At 38.5% G+C, this 27731-nt stretch overlaps 1 protein-coding gene across 1 annotated transcript in view; it reads right to left on the bottom strand.

Annotated features, from left to right (window-relative positions):
- Window positions 1–9231: 9231 nt before the first annotated feature.
- RIT2 (Ras like without CAAX 2) overlaps window positions 9232–27731 on the bottom strand; it is a 153165-nt gene continuing 134665 nt past the window's right edge. The window contains exon 4 of the mRNA XM_026039290.1: window positions 9232–10264. Within this exon, the coding sequence (XP_025895075.1) occupies window positions 10037–10264 (228 nt within the window). The 3' untranslated portion in view covers window positions 9232–10036. The remainder of the gene's footprint in view (window positions 10265–27731) is intronic.

The following is a 27731-nucleotide window of genomic DNA, read 5'->3' as shown; positions in this document are numbered from 1 at the left end:
TTTGGAGYGTAAAGTTTAACTGAAATTGAGAATATTTTTTCACAGAAAATTATCTTAAGATAGCACTGATCTTAAGGCACCACATTTTCTCTACGAGCCATCAGTGTGAAGTTCTGCTTTTCCATACTTCTAYAGGAATCAGTATCTCGACTCAATCAAACAGCCAAATACTACAATAGCAACTGAAGCATTTGCTACTTTCCAGAACAGGTCTAGCAGGTACAGAACATGATCTAAGGTGGTTTTCATTTATAACGTACACCAAGATTCCCCAGAAAGCCCTTCCTAAAACTCTGAGCATACCTAATGTGCACAGGGTTCTACAGCCAGTCCTGGGAGGTTATCGCTATAAATGAAATAGCAGTTTTAATAGTAAATTAAGMGGACAACGACATGCCCAAGCTTGGTGCGGAGTTACCTATATMGTGGTATGGAAATGCACATATACAGTGAGGTGTGTATCCATAGGATGCTCCACACAGCCTGTTCAAGCCCTGCCTGAATCTGGGCCTGTGTCAGTAGGTAACACAAATTCGGTGCCAGTCGGGGGAACAGCTGCATCCTGCCATCCACAAGCTCACACCTCAGAATGAGAGAACATCTGAGGAGAAAATGGTGTTCACAGCAGGAGCCAAATTCTTAACTTACTTTTGTAACTGAAGCAAATGAGAGTAGACCTTTGTTTCTAATTTTGTTGAGCCTGAACACTGATTCCTATTGTTCAAAGAAAGACTGAGAACTCGCTTTAATGACACTGATAAAACCACCCTTCAATCGGTGGAAAACAGAAGGAAATTGCTCCTGTTCACCCAGGTTTCTGWAGGTCTTACGCAGCATAGCCAGGAGATATCCTCTTGTATGAAAGAGGTAAACTGTTTCAAATGGTGGGAATAATTCCTTAACAATTCACAAAAAAAGAAATATTGCCTCTTCCTTGAAATTAYGGAATCTAAGCATCTTGGTATGGATTTAAAAGTTTATAGAACCAGAAGAAGAGTTCTGTTACAGGTTCATGAAAGAGGAATCCATTGAGAATCATTAAATTCACAGATAACTTCTGCCTCAGGAAGTTTCTGATGACTGATGTCTGAGAGAGGGTATATATTCATTATATATTTTAATCATCTTTCCTAGGATTTGACTTTGGCCTCAGTTGTAAGCAGGATATATCTGGTTGGCCACCATATAGCAGGTGGTATGTTCTTTTATATTGTAAATCTGTAATTAAAACAAAGCACAGCAAAGTATACCAAAAGAAGACTGCTGAGAGTTTTTCTGTCTACAAGAAGGAGGCCCCATACACCTGCTGGTCGTGTTACTTAAGTCATTACAAGTGATTACACTGAGACATGTAAYGAAAAGACCACCACAAAGAACAAACTGAACGCAATAAAGTAGATTTTCGTTCCTTTCAATTTGAGTTTTYTAAAGATGAATACAATTTGTTTCTGGGTAAATAATATTCATATTCCTTTCAAATCCGGTCAATCTTTTGCAATCAGTAGCATAACTACCTCCTGTAGAAATGTGAAAGCTGGAGAGAGAAATGATTTATTAAGACAGGATATTTCTTAGTAGGACACGAAAAAGTGCTTTATCTTGTCTAAATATAGATGACCTAAATGTAAAGCCCTTTTCCAGGTCCCTTGGAAGTCTCTGCCATCAAATATGTCTCACCAACTGGAAGTTAGCCAAATATTGAACCTGTATTTACTTCTGGTTTCTTTCTGTTATTATTGATTAATGTGTCTCTCCAAARCCTTCAGAGCCAACTTCTTTGTCTGTCTTTCTGTCTCTCCATGTGACCTACTTTTATTACCCAAATTCAGAATTTTTGACTACTACAAGTCCTACAAGCACTTCACCAAGTGCTGATAAACTGCTCATATTTTCWGCTCATGCATTGCTACAAGCCCAAGCACCAACCCTTGCACAAATTTAGTACTTCCATAAATATATCAAAATAAAAGTTATACTTCTAATTTAAGATAATTTTCTTAACTTTCTCTATCTTCATAGTAGTACAAGGTTATTCTTGTGTGTATGTTTAGGAAAACAGTAACCAAATGAGAACAAAAGGGTGAGACAGTCAGAAAGACAAACTGAAGGAGTGAGCTGTAACATTATTAAGAATAAAGTCCCTCTATTTTTCCTCCAGTGCCACATAGGTGTGGATGACAAAAATGCTTTTTTTTTTTTTTCCTCACTCTAATTTTCCTTCAGAAAGAGCCTAAAAAATAGAAGGTGACAAATTCTGGGACTTGGAAACAATGTCTGTGGGTATGATTATATATGTTTCTGAGATTATTTAGTATATGCATATATGTATTTTTTAATGACAAAGCAGTCAGATAGTGCCTGCCCTGCAAAATAAGATGAAAGGAATGGGTATAACTCTAAAGATGTAAAAGGCATTTTCTTTAACTTCAGCATTATGACATTTTTGTGGGGAACAAAAAAAACCTGTCAAGAAGACCTGTCATTCTCCTGCTGTTTGATCAGCACAGCTGAGCATTAGTTTAGGAAGCTACATCTGCCTCTCAGATGTATTTTCCAGAAATGATTATGTGAGTGTTCCTGCTTACATCCATCCCTAGGAGGAAAGGCCTAAAGGCAAACTGTAGATCATAACCTGTCTCCTAGGAATGGATGAAAGAAGAGGAAATCCTCATCCGAGCTCCATTTCTGTTTGCTCCTGCCTCTAAAGCRAGACACACTGCTGGCCATAGGCCTAGCAGCAGGCTTGCTAAGGCAGAACCTGCAGCTTAACACCCATGATCAAGACAACTTTATTGGTGAAGCATGTGGCAATGAATATCGGGCTGCAGTTTATGTATGGTATTTGGAAGATGCTGGTCAAGAGGACTGTTTGCTTTAATGGCAGGCTTAAGATCACCACAGACATGTGGGGATGAGTGAAATTATTGACACTGATACATCCTCTTAGTATATCGGCAGATAATAACAGTAGTTTTCAAAACTATTCTTGATATACAGAATTTGACACGAGGTGAAGAGCCCGCAGACTGGCCAGAATGGCTTGCCCATTAAAAAAGAAGACCCATTTGCAACAGAGTGCATTTTTTCCTTTCCTGTCTATTTKAATCACTGTAATTGCTGATAAGGATTTTTATCAGTCAGTGGCAAGCGGATTGAAAAGTCCCTATCAGATGAAAGAACCAATGTGGTACTGACTGTTCTCTGTGGTCCCTGGAGGTCCGTCCTGGCTCAGATGTTTTATCGCAGCAATATTTTACAGCTTCTATAAGGTTAGACTTTCAGAAGCTTATTGTTGGCAGGTATAGCATATTCTCCTAGGCTTTGTGGTTTCATCTATTTTTCTTCTCATCTTTCATACACATCATGATAATCAACTCCACACAGGTTGAAGAACTCTTCAAAGTACTCCTTTGAACATCTGCCTCCTTAAAGACATCCCTGCTGTATTCTCTGATAACTTGGACCTCATCCAGCTTTGCTATATAAAGACGTAGGAGTATTTGGTGAGCACCTTATTAACGAAACAGGAGAGCAAAAGCAAGTTCCTACATTTTTCATTAACATCTGGACTGAGAACAGTGGGAGGGAAAAGCCAGCAGCGAATGTTCTGTATGCCCTGGTTGCAAACTGGTAGCTGCTCTCCCAAATGAAGCCACATATCTGAAGTACCATTTAAAATCTACAGCAGGGAGCTATCATTCCATCATTTATGTTAGTTTGAGGCATATAAATGRGTTTTTGCTACTCTCCTTCCAAAATACAGAGCTGTGCATCCTACTTTTTCACCAACTGTTCAACTGAAGTCAGCTGCTTTCAGTTTCTGCAGCACACATAGCGCTGGGAGTTGGCAGACACCACAGAGAGATTTGTTCTCATAAGTATCCAAAGAAGCTTCAGTGAAGGAGCAACATTTCCCATAGTGAGATTCTCATTAGAATCCTGAGGTATTTTCCAGAGAAGAAAATGCAAATTTTGCATTGATTTCACTGACTTTTGGTATTGTTTATCCCCCCTTAATTTCTTATTTAATGTTATGTTCTCCATCATTTTGTTATTACAATATGTTCCCAAATTAACATGCWTCTTCATTGCAGTAGTAATTTCTCTGACCTTTTCCTTTCACTTTATAGACCAATCAAATTTCATCATTCTGAGGACAYTGCAAATTGTTATAAACTCCTATTGTTTCTAGTATGACTCTGCTCCTGTTAAAAATTGCWACTTTAAACTCTTATAATGTGTGCAAATGAAGCAAACTTCTTGAACTTGAGTCTTCCATCATTATATCYGCTCTTTTCTTTCTAGAAGGTATTAAGATGCATACAGAGAGAAGAATGATGTAAGCCCAGTTCACTTAATTTTCATATATTTAGTCATCTTTGATTCTTCTGTACTGCCTCTGCCTGTCTTTCTTATCATTAACATCCTATTTGTTCCATCTTCCTTAAATTGTCTTGTGCTTTCRGCTATGGCTTCTGTAAGTTTTTAGGGACAGAAACCTCAGATTCTGCTATATAACTGAAGGATATTCATCATCATGAGAGTGAATATCTAATTCTTTTCTAGAAAGGGATGTAAATCAATTGTAATATTTTCCATTGCCTTCAACAGAGCTGCCCACTTACACTGCCTAAGTACCTGAAGTGTTCAAGCTTACKCATTCAATGTCCTAGACAAAAAGGCATCTGTCAGCAGTGCCTAGAATTGAAGGCAAAGACAGGAACCCTCAGCTTCTTATGCAGAATGCTGAGTGACTTCACAAAACTTTTATCATAAAAGATATTACTCATTCTGCTTAGTAAGTACATTAAATTAATGTGAAGTTGATGAGAGARGCAAAAGACGCAGTGTTTTTAATATGGAAGAAGCACCTGAGACCATCATTTACGCTGCTATGAGTTATGCAGTAGAACAAATGAAATTAAAGGGAAAAGGATGAACTTATTTAGATGGAAGGAGGAGTTGCAGAGAAACTAATGGAAACTAATGGAAGAAACACTGAAAGGCTGTCCAAGAATCTTAACTCATAATTTAAAAAACAAATCTTGAATCTAGTAGTCACTGCCTACCATCTCCATGCTTGTTATTATTTGTTTTTTCAGGATAAGGAATCCAAATTATATTCTTTGCAGAATGCAGTGAAAGCAGAGAAATGTAAGATTTTTATTCACTGAATTCAGTAGCCCTGAAATGGAGTGCCTTTATCCACTATTAATGATAATTTAAATGGGTAAAGCAATATTGTTTTATTTGGGTTAACTAATATTGTTTTATTTACGCAAAATTAGTTAATGTAGCAAATTGATTATTAATACAAAAGAATAAAAAAGAAAAAATATACCCTTCTAGTATTTTTAGCTACTTGAACATTGGTCCAACTGCAGCCATGGAAAATAATGCTTCTTTTGAGCTTGGTCATGCAGTTGTTGAAACAGTTGTAAGGCTAAAACACTGTGAAAAATATGATGCATGACAAAGTGCTAGAATGGGAAAATCTCATTGTCACATTAATTATCTATTGACAGAAGATATACAGTAGGTGATGCAATGGCTTTGGATGTTCTTGTCTTTATTACCTCTTGGGGGAAAAGTTCACATCATGAAATGAGTTTGGTGCTCTCGAGTGGACATTTGTCCTCATCACCAAACAACCTCATAATTCAGCRCGATGTAACAAAATTGGAGAGCTCAAATTGAGGAGGCTTAGGACTAGGAGCATCAGGGAGTTATAAATCAGCCTAGAGGTTCAGGGCAATGCCTCTTGGGGTGACTTTCACAGCATCTGTGAGACAGTGCCATCCCCGTTACAAATCATTTTACCAAGCAGACATCCTAAGAAGTTCCCCATCTGAAGGGACAGAACACGATAGAGCTTAATGACAGATTGATGARAACCTGTCTAAGATTCTGCTCTGCTCAAATGTATTCCACCTTTATGACAACAGAAATGTTAACGTTGAACTAAAGCCCCATTCTGCAATTTTACTTTTCCTGTGCTAATTTTTAGAGGTGTTTCACAGACCAATGAGCATTGTGGATGATGCATAATCATATACAAATAAGAGTTCCTTAGGGGAATGTCTAAATATGGCTGTATTTGATTGCATATCAGCATAATTGCCTTTGACAGATATCCATCTTTCAACTACTAAGTACAAATTCGGGCAAAAAAAATGCTGAATTCTTATGTCAGACTGTAAATTTTGAATGACTTATATAAAATTAATCGATAAATTTTAGTTTGGTGCCATCCTCTTAGTATGACCCATTGAGATGGTTGCAGCAGGTAGCTTTCTTTGCTGTCTCTGAGTGAAGACATCCCCCCGATAGCTAATTTGCTTATAACGATATCATAGCCTGGTTCACAGATAAGGTAAAGTTCTTTATTTTCAAACTGGAGGATGGTGTTGGCAGAGTAATGGAGTATTATCCACCACTATGGGACACTAAATTCTGTAGAAGGCCATCGTTTGGTTCTTGCCTATGTTCTGTCTGACATGAACTGAGAAAGGGTGAAACTTCTAAGAGAGGATCAGAATGAGACCTATATAGAAACACGTGACAAACATCAGGCATATTCACTGACTTGTARCTACATATTCTTACAATCTAGTCTCCAAATTCATCTTTTTTCATGTCAATAAATGTTTTACAATCATTTATAAAGAGATAAGTCTGTTACAGATCATAGTTCATGAACTGACAGTGTGAGGGGACACAGAAGGCATCTGTGCTTAAGGTATAAGGCCTATATGTAGAGCATGTGAAAAAAAAGTTAAATCTGAATATTCCACTCTGATTTACAGCTTTCCCCAATTACTTCACAGCCAGATACAGCGTGCAAGCTGCCAAAACTGAGAAGGGTAATTAACTGCYATATATTATGTATTTGCAAAAGACACCATGGATATATTTATAAAGAGGTATTATTTTATTTTATTTATTAGTTGGCTTTAATTATACTCACAGAAGAAGCTGAATTATAGCTCAGCTGCAGCACAGTCTGACCGTGGARTAAGTTATGGCTGCCACCTTCATGGTATTGTAGGCAATAGAGCAAAGTAAAACGATCTGCTTCCATCCTGAAATTTTCCAGACATGATTAGGAGAGACGGGGGACTAGTCAAGAGAAGGAAAAGACTTGAGACACAGAGCTGCTGATTTTTAATTCTGTCAGCTAGACTTGACAGTTAAACACAACCTTCTCCTGTGATGGAGTCATAATGATTAATTAGCTAAAGCAGCTGCACCGAGCCTCTTTTTCAGGTATGACTTATGTTTTCCTCACTGACTATAACCTCCATAAGCTCTGCTCAATTAACTGAGGTTAAGTATTATAGATTATTGAGGAATTGCGTGATGGTAAATCAGAATGACATTGCCRTTTTAAAAATAAAGGATGGTAGGTGTTTTAGAGACAAGATTCAGTGCCAAGCAATCTATAGCATCTTTCTCTACTCTGCCACAGATATGAGGTAGACAAATCATTAACGATTAGATTTATCACACCTCAACTTAGCTATCAAAAAATTAGGCCCGAAAACCAAGATGCTCATTAATTAGCAATATACAGKCATTGAAGAGACAGCCATTTCAGAGGGTAATTCATCTCATAMGAYAGTACCCAGTCTGGATGGGACAAARCACCAAACCACTTTCTTCCTACTGACCAGAGAGAGACTCTTAATGGCTAGATGTCATATTAAGTTTCATATGAYTGCAATGGAGTGAGATAAATCCAGGTCCTTYTGCTCGATCCCTATTCAGATGCCTGAAAATACCATTTGCAGCTCAGTGATATATGGGTGCCTCAGAAAGTCTGATGCCTCATTTATTTTTTAAGTGCCTCATCTACTGCTAAATATGTGGCTTGTTTGGACTAGCTGTGGAGAGAGTCAGAACCTGGAGATTTAGTAGGGTAAGTACACCTGAAAGTTTAACTGCTATTTTAAACATACCACATATGTACACACACATAAGCACAGGAACTTCAACATCTGTACTGTGAATTGCTAGGACGATCCTTAGCATGATTTTAGACTATAACAGCCAGCACATTCCTAAAGAGTTACTGAGCAAGGTGCAGAATTTGGCAGAGGACCAATTCCAACAAGWAGTTTCTCTGTGGTGAGGTGTCTTTAATTTATTAATTTATGTCAGACATAATCTTAGACTGTATCTACACTCCTTTTTGCAATTTTTTCTGCAAGCTTCTCCAGGCACTTATTTTTATGGTTTCATATGCATGGACTGACATCCACATCCTCCTCTATTCGATGTGCTGTATTGGGATAGTCACAGATATATCTCATTATTTGTTGTCTCATAGCTGCTGTCTGTTCAGTGCAGCCCCTGTTGTCTCTGCACTGATACATACCATATAAACTATTTTGGCAAGCACATCTCTTTGACTGTAGGAAACTTGACCTAAAATTTATGTGGCAAAACAGGTAATATAATAATTATAATAGTATAAGTAGTCATCAGGTGTTGGAGGCAGGAAACAAAAATTCACCATAAATTCTTATTTGTGTTTGTATTCCTGAGAAATAACCTATAAAGTAGAAGCTTTTTGACAATTCTATTTTTGACAATTCAAAAGATTTCAGATTTTATTGAGTGGAAGGCGGGTAAATGAAGAACAAAATACCAGACTGTAATGAATTGGAATTCTTCACAAAATTTTACCTTTTTATACTTGCAAAAAAAAAAAAAAGACATAGTGGCTGCCTCCCACCCCAACCCTCCAAAATACAAGTCACAGGTCCAAATCCTACAGTATAACTAGAAGAAAAGTGAGAAAAGAGAAGAAAGAAAATTTTGTAGGGAATATACATATTTCTCTAATAAAACCAGTTATAACCTCAGGAGAAACACAAATGACACTAATTGCTAGTCAAGTTTCATGGAAGTCATGATCTTTATTCTTCACCACAATGTGTACATGTTTTAATTGTAAACTTTATAAATAAAGTCAATATTAAAAGGAGAAATCTGTAAAAAAAAAAAGTCAATGAGGCCATATTCTACTTCAAGCCAGCTTTAAAAAGGAATATTTAAAAGACCTGTCCAACTGATTGAGAAAATGACTCACTTGGATGGTCAAGGACTACAAAGGAATGGTTTCTGGCCTGATGCAATTCTGCAGTAAGTAGGTCTGGCTGCTACATCATAGATGTTACAACATGGTGGGACAGAGCTGCGCTGCTSTAGGGTGGGTTCTAGAAGGTATCAGATGGACCATCCCTTTGTGCACTCCTTAGAGGGCCGTGGGAAYGTGGCCAGTGCACTGCATGTCCATAGGTTAATGCACCCGTGTAGCTGGCCAGTTCTGATAAGTAATAAGCCAAGGAGGCAGAGCCATAGCCCTGCACCCTTCCGAAGAGCTAGCGACACTTGGCTTGTGCTATCCTTGCCAAGCCTTCATGCTAACGGAAAGCACACAATGAGGATGAGCCTCTACAGGATCAACGTTGGGAGCCCCTGGTGTTCCCTCTGAGCCCAGTTCTCACACACGCATGTACACACACAGATACATATATACACAGCTGAGCACAGTCTAACTCTAAATCTACAAATGAATGCAAAGCTGAAAGTCAAATTCTAAAGTCCTCAAACTGCCAACATTTCCAGTGAAAATCAATAGTGCTCATTCCTGGGATGCTGAAATAATTCATGCATGAGAGAGAGGAGGCAATGAGAGCATCCTTTGTTCTAGAGCTGGTGCAAGCTGGTTCTGCCCTGGGTGCTAGCTTAACTCCTAGCATTTGAAGACCAGCCAAGGACTACAATGAAAAAATATTTTCTCCACTCATATTTGGAGAAAAGGGATGAGAAGGTATGCTAAGTGACTTTATAATACAGAGGAGCGACAGGGCAACCGTGAAATGGGCCTTCAGGGAGCTATTTCTGCATGAGGGCTGATGGAAAAGAACTCCAGGACCTGGTCTGGAAGATGCTGTGTCAATGCTGCCTTTTTGAACTGTTGCAGGTTACTGTGGTCAGCTCCTGAGGGTAAGCTCACAGGAAAATACCATCAAGTTGTACTCTCCCTTTTCTTCTTCAGCGACCCTTTCAGTTTCCGCCAAAGACTATCCTTCCTCTTCATCTTCTTCTCTGCCATGGGCAGTGAGGACTCTTTCCTTCGGATTTCCCTGACTAGTCCATGAAAGACATCATCAATGTAGAAACGGAGGGCAGCTGAAGTCTCAAAAAAGGAGCAGGAGTATTCTCTGGCTAAGCTCATTCCTTCTTCAGTTGAGACCTACAAGAAAAAAATGTCCATAAATATCAGCTAATGCATGAACCAACAGGACACCATTACAGCATGTGTCGTCTGACTTTTTGGATATCACTAGAGTGACACTCTAGGGCATGCCACCAACCTTTACTTTAACAGGCATATCCTAACAATATCCTAACAATAGCACACAGACAAAATTCATGAGCAAAAAGATCAGTCTGAWTCCATGAGATGTCTGAATGGACTGTACTGACACAGTACTCAGGAATTCAGCTGTATCTCTCCAAATTTGATTTCTCCAAGCATTTATTTTTTTTAGTGCATTAATTTTATGAGGGTYGGAAATATTAATACCTTTATTGTATAGATTGGAACAGATGGCCAAAAAGGCTTGAGCAGAATTACAAACCTGGAAAAGTCCTATTTATCATTCACCTAATCCTGTAAGCAATTTGACTCCTCAAACAAAGCACCTTTCATACCTTTAAGATTTTTTCAGGTACATGAATTTCTGAGTAGTCTTTGAAGAGTTTTCATCTTGACAGGCCTATAATCCTTTCACTTACTTCATGCCTGAGCTGCACAAAGATCCAAAATCTATTTGTTTTTCAGCTCATCTTTCTTAAATGGCCTAGTGAACTACATTAACTGGAGAACGTCCAGGAAATGCTTCCTTGTTTTTTGTGGAAATTTATGGGAAGAAATTACTATGAATCTACAGGGAACTGAGGCAGCTCTCAATTTAATTTGCCTAAATTTTGAAACAGGTATGTTATTCCTAAACTTCCTCATTTGCTAACTCTTGGCAGTTGATCATTCAGTCTGCTTATCGTAAGGAGGATGCTAAGGATCCCGACTACTCTTTAGCTTAAATTGAGATAGATGGTTATCCTAAGCCTCCCACTTCAGGGAYTTTTGCACTTCAGATACTCATGTAGCCAGTCTACAGCAAAACAATGAGTGAACTCTGTGAGCCTTGAAATTTCAGGCTAGCTTCCCAGGTAGAATACTCTTCTCCATATTTGAAAATCAAACTCTACAGATGAAGTATGAGATGTGTATTCAAATTCAAGTTTGTCTTTAATATTACTTGAAATTCATGATTATTCAAGTAACATTCAARCCATAGGGAAAAAAAGATTAAAAATCTGTGTGAGGTCCCTGTCAGGAACAACCTAAATTCTAGGCTGTGAGAAGTCTCAATTGATACTGCCTACTGGAAAACCCATCTGGCTCTTATTCCTGACTTCATGCAGCCAGTGTGCCATTTMATTTTATTAGAAATATAAACTTGAATGTTTCAAGTTATAAACAAACTCAGTCACATCTACCATGAGGAAGAAAATGTCTGTTATGATCAGATTGTGACCTCACATTATTATATTTTTTACGTCTACCTGTAAAGCCAGACACAGGGAAAACAGGATTTTGGCTGAAACAGAACATCATTTCTGTTCCAGCCTGGAAGTATGTCCATACCTGCTATGTCCCTACATTGCACAGARCACAGAACTTCACCCCAGCACCTTTGCACTGAGGCACCAATTCAGTGCGACATTTGTAGTCTAATTTCCCTATGTTATAGCTTTAATCTTAATTGAATTAAGAAGATTCTAAGGGTAAGCACGGAGGTTGTATGCCAACCTGAATAATACTCACTGACACAATGAAAGATTGTTATTGTTTTCCAGCTGCTATAATTGCCAACCTTTAGCAAAAGGAGATGGGTAGCAATATGGTCCTTGTTTTTCTCTGGGCAGCTGTGTAAGCAAAATGTGTGATTCAATATGTCTATTGGGCACCATTGAGAAATTGATTGCCTGGATAGAAGACTATTTTAGTCTATCTTGGACTTTTTAATCATTTTTTTTTCCTGTTGCTATACCTTATTTTAGCTGAAGGAGGATTTTTTTTTGTTGTTCTATTTCATTTTGTTAAAGATGCCACAGTTCTGAGCAAAGCATTATGCAGAGCTGCAGCTTCAGTGAGCTTTTATACATTCATTACCTAAAAGAAAAAAATCTAGATAAATGGAAACATTTTTAAATTAAAAGGATAGTACGGTTGTAACTATAATCAGTGTCAGCACAGCACTACTCAAATACCAAAAATTGACATTCCCTTTGCCACTCCCATGGCTTTCCAAACTTCGCCCACCTATTCCTCTTTCTTGTCTTTTCAAGGATCAAAATGATGTTTTCTCTCACCTGCAAGGAAGAAGAACTGCAGGAAAAACACGCTAAGCTACATAATGAAAGACAGCTACTAAAAGCTGTAAGAACTGGAGTATTCTCAGGGGAAATAAGTACTGCAGAAAAATCTGCTTCCCACTTCTATATGGCTGGTGTCAAAGGCTTGTAACTTGGCTAAAACTGACTGGCTTTCTACAAAGGTAATTCCAGAGTTTCCTGCCACACTATGGAAACAACATTAAAGTCATTAATAGAAATAGTTAATTCACAAAGCAAAGTAATTCAGCATGAAGATGACACCTGTCACAAATAAATTCAGGTCTTTTTTTTTAGCTTCAGGTTCGAAAACAGGTTTTTTGAAGTGTAATGCTGCCATAACTATAGCTAGTGCTTCCAGAACCGCTGAAAATACAGGCATAATAATTTTATCTGTTTGCTGAAGAAACTGTTAGTACAGAGACCTGTCTAGAGGAAAAATATACATTTTGCTTTCAGTTTGCCGTTTGGTCAAGAGGCAAGAGGCTAGATGCTTATGGAATTAGAAACATAGGATAAAGCCCTTGATGGGGTCACTGATGTCCCACATAATTTGAGGAATTTACGTTGTTCAAATCTTACTGCCAGAAGAAAAACTGTATCACAGAAACCCAGCCTGGGTCAGCACAGTTCAGGGACTTGTTGACAAACTGCATCTTCCACAGCAAGATATGATCTGTCAGCATGACAYGGACAGATAGGTCAGGGAGTGAGGTCATTCTATTGAATATATATATTGGAAGTATAGCTTTATATCTCATCTGCAGAGTGATTGAATCTGGCATTGGATTCCTGCATATAATTCTGGTCATACTGATTCCAATTTAGCTCATTCTTTCACTGGTAAACTTTAAGAATAGAATGATAGAGGAAGCCTGGGGTAGTCAAGATGATGAAAGATGAAGAGTAAGAGGAGAGCACAAGGTTTTTGTATCTGATCCAACTTTTATTTGAAAACTACAAAGTCTATGGGGTTTTGGGTCAGGTCCTATGGAAGCAGAGCGTGAGGAAGGCCTTGTAACTGAAAAACAAGATCTACTGAAGGACAAGTCAGTGAAATGGGCAGGGGAGCCTCATGAGCAGCATGTGCAAGCCCTGGGGGAACAGTCTTCTCACATCTTGCTTGTAAAATCTCTGCTTCTTGCAAACTGGATATCCAGCTTGGTGTGTGTGAATTGAGAGGGAGTGTACACCAGCTAGAGCACTTGAAGCGTGGATAGCACACAGGAACGTAGGCTGAATCTGGGATTTTCTTCCTCTCTGGATAGCTCAGGGCAGATGGAATGCAGCTTTGCAATGAAGCAAAACTTCACAAAGACAGGAAGTATTCACTGGCTGCAAGCAGCATTTTACAGCATTAAGATTCTGTTTGTGGCTTTTGCAAACCTCCCTTGGAAAATTACAAGTGAGATTAACTGCAATGCTGACAGTCTGTGAAAGCAGTGATGGATGAGCTGCCATCTTTAAGACAGCCAGCTCCCTACTGAGGTCAGCTCGTGCACAACCAACGGGACAAGGCAAAGCCACGGGGGCTGGATAGTGGGTGGGGAGGCACTGGCAATCACTGGCCCCCATATGCAGGACATAAAAATATCTGGACCTGAGAAGAGAAGCGCAAACAACTCAACGGATCAATAGTCCATTTGTGTCCTTGGATTGTCATTAGCTGGAAAATCTCCATCAGGATCAGCCTATTTTCTGTTTAGATTTGTCTCTCCTTTGGTCAAGACAGCAGCAGAAGCTGCTGAAGAAGAAAGTGGATTTCATTCGGACAGCCTGCATTAGCAGAATCAGCGRAACAACCTTTGCTGAGCCAGTGTTGGTCATCACGTGGGAAAGTGATGAATTCCCATGTGCGCATCTCATCCTGGCAACACTGGGAATTAGCACTGTCTGTCTAACAAGGCTTTTGCAGCCACCCGCCAATGATTAGGAACTCCAGGTTGCCATGGAGAGGTCTGGAGGCTGCAGGTGAATGGTAAAAAGAGCTCACCTCTATATTAGCTACCTAGACTTCTGTCCTGGTAGCCTTCATTTGCTTCGTGATGGGAAACAGAGTGGTAATTTAAGACCTAAAAGCTTCATTCTGAGAACGGCTGCTGCAGGAGACAAGGGATCTTGATTACAAGTCAGAGACAAGAGAGGATGCAAGTTGCTCCATACAGTGCTCATCTAATCCCATTGAGGCTAACAGGAGAAATTCTAGTGGATTTTGATCAAGCACTGTATAGACAGCATTTTTGATGGGCAATAACTTAAATGATCTGTAAATGATTTAGGAATATTTTATAAACATTGGGAGGGAAGTAACATTGTAACCAGCAGGTCCCATTTATATAATAGCATCTTAAAAGAGAAGTCCAAGAAGCCATGAGCAGTACTCTGAATGATGTCTAAGAAGGATCCCTGTCCTCATCCTTCAGCTTTGGATGTCAGAGGGACATGAAAATTGTTTTGTAGGACACTTCTGGAAAATGTGCAGCTGAATAGACAGGTATGTATCAGAGAAAGACAGGAATTCAAGAAGAATCCATAAGAATATAATAAGCTTTTTGGTACAGAAGCTTAAAATTGCTAACATGCTATGGAAAACAGCTTGAGAGATCAAAGAGGTCTCTTGACCTCTTGATCAAAACAACTTGAGATACCATGAGTCTGCAATAAGAGAAAAATGGCAAAGAAGAGAAAAATAATCTGATAGTTCTGTAAATTAAATCTCACCCTGTACTATGAAGGGGAGCAAGAAAATGAGTATTTCCAATCTGTGAGTGACAATTTTTTATTAATTTCAGCTCTCAGTTTGTGCCTAAGACACAAACTATCAGGTTACGCACCTATCAGGTTTCTCAGTACTGATTTGCAGCAATCAGGACTCATCAATTTTTACTCATTTCAATTCCTCACTGTCTAAAGTACAAGGAAAATATATGCGATCCTTCACTTACCTAGTAATCTAGATGAGGACAAGCTCTGTAGCTTGATAGGTAGGACTGGGTCTAGCAGAGCTTGAGCTGAACTTTCCTGTGTTGCCACTTGCTTTCCTAGAGTCAAGCACTTTGACTTTAAGCATTTGATCCTGTTTTAAGAAACATTCAGCTCAATCCACTGGCCCAAAAACACATCTATTATAGAYGTAGCATTTCTGACAGTTGTTTATTTTTTCTTCAAACAAGTGTTGCATCAACAGCCATGGTGGCAGAGACTTCGTGCAGGTTGGTTTAAGGGTCTTTCCAAGTGTGAAATGTTATTGTTCAGGTCAAAGCGGAAATACTTGGATATTACAGCAGTTTGAAAAACTGAGCAGAACCAGGTAGAAAATAAAAATCAATCTTTCTGTCTTTTGAAGACAAGCAGCACGGTTGTTATTTGTTCACATATTTGTCATGGAATATTTTCTGAAAAAATAAAAAAAATGCTCCAAGCCCTTTTACCCTTCTGCTCTTTTTTCAGATATTTACATTTATAAACTGTCTATCATATCCTTGACACTGAACACTGACATTTCTGAAAATAGGTGGGAGGCGGGAAAAAGTTCAAGTGGAAATCAATTCAGGMTGAAAGAAGTGTTGAAGTTTAGGCTTTCTGAGTAATCAGCATTTCTTCTTTGTGGGTAAACATTCAATAGGACTGTGTTTCAGCTCTAAAAAATGCACATTGCTAAGGTAAAATAAAAATCCYGGGGGATGGTTAAATACTCCAGTATTCATTCCCTCAATTCTCAAAATTCTCTTTAGGATTTTTACATTTATTTCAAAGTAAATTATTGTTTAAAATATTATTGTGAAACTTCTCCATCTGCAAATGTAAAAACTAGACATTTTAACCTTTACATATGATCAAATTTATAACAGTGTACATTGTAATTGTCAATTTCTTGGCCAAACTTCCACTAGAATTCACAACTAGTTTTACCTCATAAAATGCAGCAAGTTTCACTCAAGAAAACACATGCACATGATTTTTTCCTCAGTCCTTGGGGAAGCAGATACCTCTTTTCAGCAGCCTGAGCGGTAAATGAATAACATGCTACAGAAATGCAAGAGGAGAATTTCATGTCAACACCATTACTCTTAAGTCCATTTGGAAGTCTTCGGAAGGAATTAGTTGAGCAAACATYACTCTGACTTCATGGCAGGCAATTCTGCATCCTCAGCTTTGCTGGTTTTCTAAATTACAAGACTACATGAGATAAAACTGCCACTCAATCATTATTGGGAGTGCACTGCAATTAGTTTAGTTCTTCCCAGAACTGCATGTAAGCTGGTATCTCATAAGACTGCCTGTATTTTCTTTCCTACCTCGCCACTCTGTGAGCTCTCTTACAGAYATCGCACTTCAGAATTAATAGTGGTCAGAATGGGATATAGCACAAAAGACCAGTGCTCACCTGGTTGAAAAGGAGGTTTGAGTGTGGGGACTAGCAGCAYGGAGCAAGGAGAAGATGTGGCCTTTCTGTGTGAATTTATGCCCTGATGGACATCCAACTGGCATCCGAACGGCACAGGGCACAGTACAGACGTGTCTCATGCCCTGAGCTGTTCTAACATCTGGCAGCACTTCTGCTCAGATATTCCTTCCTTTCTCTCTCAGAAATTTCTCTCTCGCTCTCTCTTTTTTTTAACTGGCCTCTGCATATGAAAAGGAATGAATCCATCTGGAAAACTCTGCTTTAACAGTGCAGAAAATAATAGGATTGGCCAGGAGTTCTGCGATAAGCTTTGGRGCTTATTTTTAGGGGATGGAGAATGTGCTTTGTAAAACCATTTTGTATTTTTATTTAAGGGAAACTGCATAGCAGTCTCAACAAARTTTAAACTTGTAGTCAAAACCAGAGAGATTCATCTATCACAAATCACCCACATACCACTTGGTTAGTCATTGAGTTGGGACATGAACCACTAAGCTTAATTTGCTGTTCTAAACCTGGAATAACTGTAATTTCATTTGACCAAATGAACTTCAAATTGTTGAGTTGGTAAAGTATTCTGATAGGATATCTATGATGGTTTGTTCTCATACTTTTCCTTATTGAGTACTCTGAGATCAGACCAACATTTTTTTTCTGACATGCTATGATCATTTTTAATGCTGTTGTATAAAAACTTTAAGTTACTATTAGAAATTTGATTATTTTACATCTCTCATACTTTGTCTTTTTTTTCAAAAAAAAAAGAAAAAAGATAGCCTAAGTTAATTCTCACTTGCATTATTWTGTAAAATTGTTACTGTATGTTTTGAGATGGAGATTCTTTTATTGCTCAGACCAAATGATGCAGAAATAGAGGGATGATTTGCATAAATAGAGGGTAGATTTCTGCCTACTACTGAAAAACATTTTCTCTATTTTGGCTTGTTTTTCCATATTTTTAATCCACACAGACATTGCAAATGTGGGAGTTAGTTCTAACTACAGATAATTGAGTTCTTGCTTTATTGCAACATTCTTATTAATACTCTTTTGCATAAACCTGGAAAGACATGAAACAAGCAAAAACACATGRAACTTCGAGGTTTAGTCTTTGCATCTTCTAATAATGTTACTTCATTATTTCACAGATTTGAAGTGAAATAATTAATCAGCCTCTCATTTCATGTAAACATCCTGAGTTAGGATGCTGTGTGCAGGTAAGTCTTCTCTAYTACAGACTGTATTCTTGTGGCTTTATCTTGTGAAGGGCAGGATTGATGAGGGAGATAAGACAACTTTATACCAGGAAATGTTTCTAGAAAAATGGCCTGAGGACATGATTGAATTGGATACTCAAAGCCACATGAACTTGCATCAGTCAGAGATAGCTCTGGGCCTAATTTGAAGAGAATCTGTGAGTGTTAAATCTTTAGCATCAGTCTTCAAGATGAACAAGTAGGGGTCAATTGCTCAAAGCAGTTTTTCAAAGATCTGACAATTTTCTAAATTGTCCATCATCTTTAAAGGTACTTTGATTGCAGCGCTCAGCAGAAGATAAAGATGGTCATAAGAAGGTTGCAAAAAGAGGACGTTTCTGCATCAGTTCAGCTTGTGAAGACAAGAGAAGACCTGTGCATTTTGTATGGAATTAACTGTGGTTTTAATTTAAGAAGGGAGGAAAATTGTTTCATTTATTTTTTCTCATCAACATTGTATTTCTTCATTATCATCTGTTAATATCAGATGGTTATCAAACAGTTTTTATGTAAAGGAAGCTGCAAATTTTGTTTAGACTTTCCAGACTTTTTAAAGTACATGATAATGTAGAAGTATTACACTCTTACTTATTATAACACTGAAAGAGATACCTACTGCTTTGGGAGCATAAAATAGAACCAGTTCCCCAAATTTTTATTTGTCTACAGACTACAYAGGCAATTTTCATTTATGTGTTAAATATTCAGGTTTCACTAGTCACTTGAATTCAGTTCTTATGATGGAAATGCTAAGCAGACTGAGTACTGAATAAATCTCTATAAAAACACAATATCTTATAAAATTGCTCTGTCATTACATTAGTATTACTTTGAAGACAGGAAAAATACTGCCTCCAGCAGCAGTGTTTTGTTCGGAGATCACTCCCTTGACATAGCAAGATAACAAAACAGAGCAAAACCATTGAGAAAAGCAGAGCTGGATGCTGGTTTCAACATGCTGTATTTCCAGCACTGTCTGTTGCAGAATGGGGAATGTGACTCTCCGGACTTGGAGGAGATGAGAACAAATTCCAAAAAACTAAACGGAAAAGAAGGGAAGGYAGAAGCAGCTGCATCATTATTCATGTTTGCACACACTGTCACAAAGGAGAATTGTAAATAAGCAAAAATAAAAAAAATTAGTAATTCACACCCTTGAACTTGTATGATCTTTGGAGCTAACATATATATCCAAATGGTGTGTTCAGCTAAATGTGTCATTTTAAGATGGATAATTAGATGGCTGGAACCACCTAAGTGTTGCTTAACACTTATGCTTAAATATCTTGCTGAATGTGGTTTCTAACACTGGACTAAAARGGTCACAAAGATATTTATTCCAAATTCAGCAGATAGAGTTGTGTGTCCTGACACCCCATATTGCTTTACATGATGTGGAGTGCAATGCACATATATTCTCATGTACAGTCTTCCTGTCTAAACAGACTCCCAGGCACAGCTTCCAAGCAGATAGAGAACATTATGCTAAGTTCCTGGCAACGAAAAGAAATTCATATCAAATCTCTTCCTTCCCCTCCACCTCCATGCAATTCTCATTTGCTGTGATTTGGGGATTCTAGCTACTCTGCTGAAGTGAGTATTCCAGCAGAAAGGGGACAGGGAAGGAATTTATAATGGATTTATATAGATTTGAACTGCTGTGGAATATTTTTTTTTCCCCCCAGAAGTTGTTTGCTGAAGTTAGAAAGCACTGCGGATGCACATGCATACAGAGCCACATTTCATGTTTTCAACTACTTCTTGGCCTGCTTTTTGAAGTTAATGTCAGCCAATGCAATGATGGGTGAAGACTGTTTCAGGATACAAGGTTTTTGTCATTGCTATTGCTCTTTCCTTAAAAGTGTAATTTAATTTTGAGGTTTTAGTAATTTTGAAGTTTATTGGAGAAGGTTTGTCAGACCATCCTATTAAGGAGAACACTTGTACAGTATCTTTATTAAACTAATGACATTGATTTTCTCCATGTCACTATCAATACAGGGAAAATATTACATTTTTGAAGAATATGAATTGACTGGAGCAAATTGATAGGAGCTTCACCGATGTGCGAGGATGTGATAGGAGGAGCACTGAAGTGCTGCTACATAGCTAATTTTCCATATGTTGAAAAGAGAGCTCATGGGTGAGCAAAGGGTTTTCTCTTGGTCACAGGAACACAGGAAAAGCAGGTCCCATGGCACAGAAGCCCCTAAATGGACATGATAGCTCCATTCAGAGCATCTACTTAGCTCCATTTATGGTCCCCAAAAGAGGAGATATGGCAGCATGGAGGATGCGTAATAAAATAATGGAGTGTGCAGAACTTCATATGTGGGGGACAACAATGTGAAATCAATGAGCTGAAGGAGGAAAATTAAAAATCCTAAATGGCCAGCGGGTAGGAAGAGCTGCAAGAACGCATTTAACTAATTAGACATAACAAGCTCTTATATTGCCTCTCACCCAACTCCTCACTTTCACCGCAGGCTAAGAACAGACACTAGGTTAGTTACCACAGTAGCTTGTTCATTGGGCTGTGGTTAACTTGTCTTATTGGCAAGTTCCCCATTCAGCACACAGTAGTTTTTGGATGTCTTTTCCATATTTGCTGCCTCTGTGCTTTGATTTTTTTTTGCAAGACCAAACACTTTAATGGGTGTGTATGTGCAGGAGGGTAACAACAACTAACAGCTATCAGAAATTTAACTTTGTTGAAAATAGCCTCAAACTTTTTGTGTACTTCCCTGAGGCATCTGAGAGGCTTTACTAGCAGAAATTTAAGGAATTGTTTTTCTTTAGGAAAATGTAAAATGTAAATGTAAAAAAATGTAAAAAGGATTAATCAACTTTTTTTTCCCCCTAGAATCTTAATTTTGGACTCCTAAAAGGAGCCAGCAAGGGAGGTCATGTTTATTGCCACAGCAAAAACAGTGGAGGGAGGAGAAAAATAGAAGAATGAATGTGGAAAGACAGAGCATGGAAGGAAGCACGGATTGCATCTGTATTATGCTCACTAGAGAGTACAGTGAAAAAACAGACTCTTAGAAAACAGTATGGCAAAAAGTCAATGCTGGAAGTATCTAATTAACCTCCTCAATCCATGACGTACCTATCCAATACGCAAATATATCCATTCATATATTTTCATTTATCCATATATTTTTATGCTTATGTATATAAAAGATCCTCTATTTCTACACCTTGGGACTTCTACTCCCAATTACAGCTGATGAACTCATATTCCTTCTCAGTGTAATAGGGTTTTTATTCCGTCAGTGTCAGAGATGTAGCACAATTTCCCTAGGGGCGTGTGTGAACATGCACATGGGCACACACACACAAACGCACACGCATTTGCAAATGCTGCTGGGATCAGCCCCAGCCTCTCCAATATACCTGGCAGTAAAGGCTGGCTTTACAGAGAAATTTGGCTGCTGACACTGACAGAACATGGCTCTAAAGAGTCCTTTTGATATCAGGAGGCATTCGGCATCAGCTCCTCTGTGGATTACAGCTGTTTTCTGACATTTATTTATTTCCYGTGTTTTAGTCAGCTGGCTAGCTTAAACCTGAAGTCTGGCCAGACTCTGGAAAAGGCATTGAAAAGCACCGAAAAGGGAGTGTGTGCACTGAAGACACACCACAAGCCAGGGTGCCCTCCTGYCTCTTTTGAAGGTTTTGCAGGAAATCCGAGAGGAAATGTGCTGGGTCATAACGTGGAGTACAGCAAGGCAGGTAAACCGCTGCTTCTCTTGTCTCCCAGAAAGAAATGATGGAAAATAAAGGACAGAAAGCCAGTAACAATTTAGGATTGATACTCAAATAATAATAAATGAGAAATAATTAATACCGCTATTATTCTGAAAAAAAAAAAAAAATTAAAAAAAAAAAGCTTTTCAGGAGTAACCTAGCCTGGTTGACAGAACATTGACAGAACATCTCAGACACATGGGAAAAACAGCACAACCCAGGCATCCAATATTTCATTTGACATCAATGAAGAAGATTGCACTTTCCTAATCTTTGTTTTTACAAAGTACATAAATAAGACTAAGCTTAGGGAAATAAAATTGCTGCTACTAAAGCAACAGCTGGTGAAAAACATGAACGGCTGGAAGCCTCAACAGTCGCTGTCAGTAGCAACTCAGGACATGTTATCATCCCATTATTTTTTTACTCTTAGAAATAAAATGGATGTTATTAAATAGTTTAGAAAGTGCCAAATGCCTGTAGTAAAGTTTTGTTATACTCGGTGTAAAGAATCTTGATAAGAGCACTGGTATGATACCTGTGCCACAGCTATGCTATTGCTAACACAGCCTAGATGCAGGTGGCCTTCTCTGCAAGGCTCATGGTCAACCCACCATCAACCAGGATGCCCAGGTCCTTTCCTGCAAAGCTGCTTTCTCTCCAGTAGTGCCCCACCACTGCTGYTGCACGAGGTTATCTTTCCCAGGTGCAGTTTTAGCATTTGCTTTTGTTGAACATCATGATGTTACCGGTAGACCATTTCTCCACCAGATGAACAATGTTCCCTTCGGTGTTCACCCTACCTTAGGTGTACCAACCGCCACTTAGTTTGGTGCCATGGAGCAGGTTGTTAATAAACATATTAACAATTTTCGCTTGGGGAAAAGCTACTTGTAATTTACTCCTAGTTCAAATCTATACCTGCTAATTTTAGTCTTCTGAGACTGGCTGTCCAGCTAATTCTTCACCTACCATGTAGTCTGCCTATCCAAACTCCTTCTGATCTGTTTAGCCACAAGTCTGTTATGAAAAATCACATTGAAGACCCTGTTAAGGTAAAGTGTACTCGCTGCACTCCATTCATCCACAGTTAGTCAYCTCCTCACAGAAGGCAATCAGCTTGGTCAGGCATGATATGTCCTTGATTGCTGTTCCCAGGCATCTGCTTGTCCTTCATGAGCCTGCACGTGGCTTCCAGGAGGATATACCTAATAAATTGCCTCACTGAGGCTGTCATTCAAGGTTGCTCAAGGAACAGTTACATGCAGATGTAATAGCCCAGGTGAGATTGCCCTATCCTATCAACATAAAGACAAAAATTACCAGTGGGAATMCAAGTTTTTGATAGTTAAAGATTCTGGGTAACAATTTAAATTTTCTCCACCAGGTGGATTTCTATTTTTTTCTTCTTTTTTTTTAATTTTTTAKTTTTTAATGGCCTGATTAGATCCTTCCAAACCTTTTTCTTGTCCCAATTGATTTTATTAAAAAAATAAATAARAACAAGGTAAACCACACATTATGAAGGACAGTAAACTTTGCTCGGTGGCCTGAGAGAGCAGAAAAGACAGTAGAAATATCCAATTCTCTTGCCATATGGGCAAGGTTAAACAAATAAGTCAAAATTGCCAGGGTAAATAGAAACATTCCTATTATGTCTCAGTTCAGGCTCTGAAGAAACAGTTTGGTAACAAGCAGTCATCCATCTCAGAACAGGTGGTATGTCTGAGTATACAAAATAAAAAACAAAGGCGGACAGAGTCAGGGAAGGAAGGGAACAGCTTAGACCACAGATGGCTTAAAATGATCCAAAAGCATATTTGTTTTTAATCCAGAATGACAGTACCTTTTCATATGCAGCTCTGGACATGGAAACCTATGTATGAAAAGAGGTGGTTTGCTATTGCTTTCCTACGTAGATTTGACATTTACAGCAATGGTTTCATTTCTTTCATGTCTCTAGTGAAAGATAAACTGTTTTGATCTATATCCAGTATTCAATATTGCTTTCAGTCTGGAACATATGCTGAACTTTGCACTCCCTAATCTGATGGTGGGGCACATGGCAGGCTGCAGCAAAGCTATACCTACGGGATGAGTAAATAGCTTCAAAGAAAATTACACTATAGCTCATCCGCACTAGGATTTAACAGTTTTCAATTTCTTTAGTCTTCTAGGGATTAAGAGTCTGATGTTGCCTCGCTTTCTGTTCTGCTACTAGTGTTCTGGGCATTTGTAAGTCATGTAGTCCTGTGAAATCTTTAGGATTGCTCGTAGATAACGTGAATGTGTAACTTTGCCCTTTCAACCTGCTTGACACCAACCAAAGCAGAAGCRGGTGGAGTTGAGCGCGTTAATAGGAGAACATGAGGACGGGACAGCAACATTGCCTCTGCCTCAGTGTCCCYGGCTCTTCGTGTTCATGAAAGGACCGGTTTGAAAAGTTGCAACTACAGTGTCAGTAACTACAGCCTAAAAGAAATCGGAAGACAGAACAAAGTATAATATGAATAAAAACAAAGAACATAAAATAATTACTAAAGACAACAACCTCAGGCTTCTAAATATAATCCTATTCATAGAATATGATTTGTTTTTTGAATGTTTGGACTAGTGGTCATGGTCTCATGAAAAACTATATTTAGAATTTTATTTTTAACACTCATTAATCCAAAAAAACAATGAAGATGTAGTACTTTATCTGTCAAATCAACTGATAAAAAAAAAGTGGAAAAGCTTTACGCTTATACAGTCTGTTCTTCAGATCTAAATCGGAAGCTGTAAACTTCAAGCTAAAGTTGATTAGGAGCAATTGCTTTGATTTTAACTTAATGAAATTAATTATTCACACACTCCAGAGACACAGATAGCCCAGCACCTGTGGAGGATGTTCACAAGAATGACACACATCTTTAAGAGCTCCTTGTCATCATTTCAGTACTTCACTTTTTTTCTGGCAAACATATTACCTAACTCCCTTCGAAACAGCAGAGATGAGAACTTCTGTACCGTGACAATTGGGAACTATCTCCTAACTTCCAGAGAAAATGAGATCTTTATCAGTTAATACTCATTCAATGTTACCCTCTTGTTATTCTTTATTTTATCTTAAATCAGCTTTCCTCACAATTCTTTATGTCCCTTTTGCCTCAATATATATACTTATCATGCTTTGATCATTTTACTTTCATTTACTTAGGCTAAAGAAGACAGGCCCCTCAGTCTACTGCAGCAGGACTATCTCCAAATACGTTACCAGCACCTCTTTCAATCTGAGTTTGTCATCATCGTGCATAAGGTGTCCACAACTAATCTCACCTGAGATTTCACCTGTGTCTTCTATAATACCTTAAATGCTTTCATGTCTCTGTTGTATAGATCATTGCAAATACTGCTTGATATGACATTTCCTGGGGAAAATTGCGTGAACTCCATGGTTTATAATCACCCTGTAAGTGGTGGACTTTTCCTGCTGTCTTCTAGCTGACGTGTTATAGAAAACAGCCTTGCTATTAGTCCTTAAGGGCTTGGCCTTGCACTTTTTACAATTTCATTTAATTCCACTTCAATCACTCCTCTGGGTCACATAGCTTTTCCTCTACAATAATCCTGTCTCCTTTGGATAGAAAATGATCCCTCTTTGTGTTATCAGCAAATTTTGTTAGTACACTCCTGCATTTTTATGTGTAGACCATTAATGAAAATGGTAAAGAACAGCAAATAGATGGGCAATATGTAAAATTCTTAGGGGTAGATTCAGTTCTACCTAGTGAGGCCAGGATCAAATTCTTTCTTTCTAAAGCRTTATTTAAATTTAAGCATGTGCATGTGGATGTGTGTGCAATCCAGCTGTCACTTTTTTTGGGTTTTTTTTTTCATTTTTTACCAGTAAATCACACATCTCTGTTGGCCCATCTCAGCTAACCCATCTGTTACGCTTATACAGAATACACAGGGACAAAAAAAAAAAAAGGCTGAAATGTTGGATGGTTGTTCCTATTTTTATTAATGTGTGATCATGACTTCACGAGCACAATGAATTGCAAATAGTCTAGTGGCGTTGGGTTCTCTTGGAAAAACACGGCGCTGACAGACACTAAATGCTCCATGGAAATGAGCCATGAAGCTGTTTTTCTGCAGACACCCCACTCTGTGAATGGTATTTTGCACAGCTCCGAGCACCATGGGGGGCCCCGGTTCACGACCTGCGCCGGGAGGTGGCCCAGTTACAGTTCTAATAATCCAACGCCTTGAGGTTTTTCTATGAATTAACTGCGCAGCCTTGCTTCTAAGTGCCATTTTCTTGGAGATGGGGAGAGAGCAGATGGGGATTTGTACAGGCCAAACTGTTGGAAGCCAGAGATAAGGAGGTAAAAAAAATATAAAAAAAAAGGAAAAAARGGGGAAAAAAAAGCTGTGAAAGACAAGCCTTTCGTTTGTTTGCTTTGCGTTGCCACCTGCCAACCTCAGGCCTTCTGATCTCCTCTCCGTGAACCGTAGAGGCAGCAGTTGGAAAGATCAGATATACGCTCAGGGCAATCTGTCAGAAACGACTTTGTCACATTCCCCGACACTAAAACACGCCAAAATAAAACCTATGTGATTGAAACTGTAACTGTCCCATATAGGAGAAGGACTCCTTTAACACAGCGAAAGCACTGAGCACAGCTCCTGCCCTGGCATTTTTTTTTTTACCATCAGGCAAATATTAGCATTTATTTTTTATCTCCCTTAAGCATCTGTACCTTGTTTGCTTGCCTGTGGCAACACAGTTGTAATGGCATTCTCAAGAGAGTACACTGAATTCCATTATACAGCAAATAAAATAAGAAATGGCTGAACAAAACAATACATAAATCCAGGGGTTATTATTTAAGTTATTTAAGGAGATTGTTGGCTTATGTTATGTCACTGTATCAGCCTTAATTGGGCCACTATTGAGATATATTTTGCTTTTTTAAAGAGATAAGACACATAAATGGCAAAATACCTTTTTTAAGTTAAAAAGAACTTAAAAAAACCCTGCCTATTTAAGCATGCACAGGATGTACTAGAAAAGACGCAGGAATTTTTGAGTAGATTTGTAACTTTTACTTCAGTATACCACAGCTAATAAACTATATACCCCATCTCCTTTTTAGCTTGCAGCTTTCTGCCAAAACCAAGTAATTGTTATATCAACACGGTGTATGGTATAGCCTCATAACATGTAAAAACTATTTGCTTAATGAGGATGAGATTGGAGGAAATAAATTCTTTTCCCATCCATATTGTCACCTTTACTATAATTAGGAAGCTGTATTAAAGCTGAATATTCCATCTAGGATTGTAACTTTACACTACAAAAAAAAAAACAGGGCTCAGTGTCAYACCTGCTCCGTGGTAGAAATAAGCAGAAGGCCCCTATTTCTATAATATCCTATTTACCCTCCCGTGGGCTAAAAGTGATCTACTTTGTGATTCAAAGCTAGTTTCACATAGGTGGGACACAGAAATAAGCTTCACATCTCGTCTGAGACTGCACGCACTGACAGCCTGGCAGACTTGGCGGTTTTGGCTGGAAAGAAGCTCTGTGTTTCACCAAGGTCAGGCCTGAATTGTTCTGGCAAGATAAATGCTGGGAAGTTTTCACATCACTTTTCCAAGCTGCTTCAGATTACAGACCTTTCAGCGAGTTTCACTACTTCCACGAGGCCTTAATTTACTCCTATCTTTGGAAAGGTGAATTTAAAGAGGATTAAGCAATTACTAGGCAATATAATCTGCTTGGCATTCCTCACTATATAGCTCTTCTATGATGCTCAGAGATTCAGAAATGTACCGACTGACCAGGCTGCCTAATAGAG

Source organism: Nothoprocta perdicaria, unplaced genomic scaffold (genome assembly GCF_003342845.1).
Source record: "Nothoprocta perdicaria isolate Ctin4 unplaced genomic scaffold, notPer1 scaffold_10, whole genome shotgun sequence".
NCBI classification, from domain to species: Eukaryota; Metazoa; Chordata; class Aves; order Tinamiformes; family Tinamidae; genus Nothoprocta; species Nothoprocta perdicaria.
The sequence above is the reverse complement of the archived record's forward strand: the minus strand, read 5'-3'. Positions and strand labels throughout refer to the sequence as shown.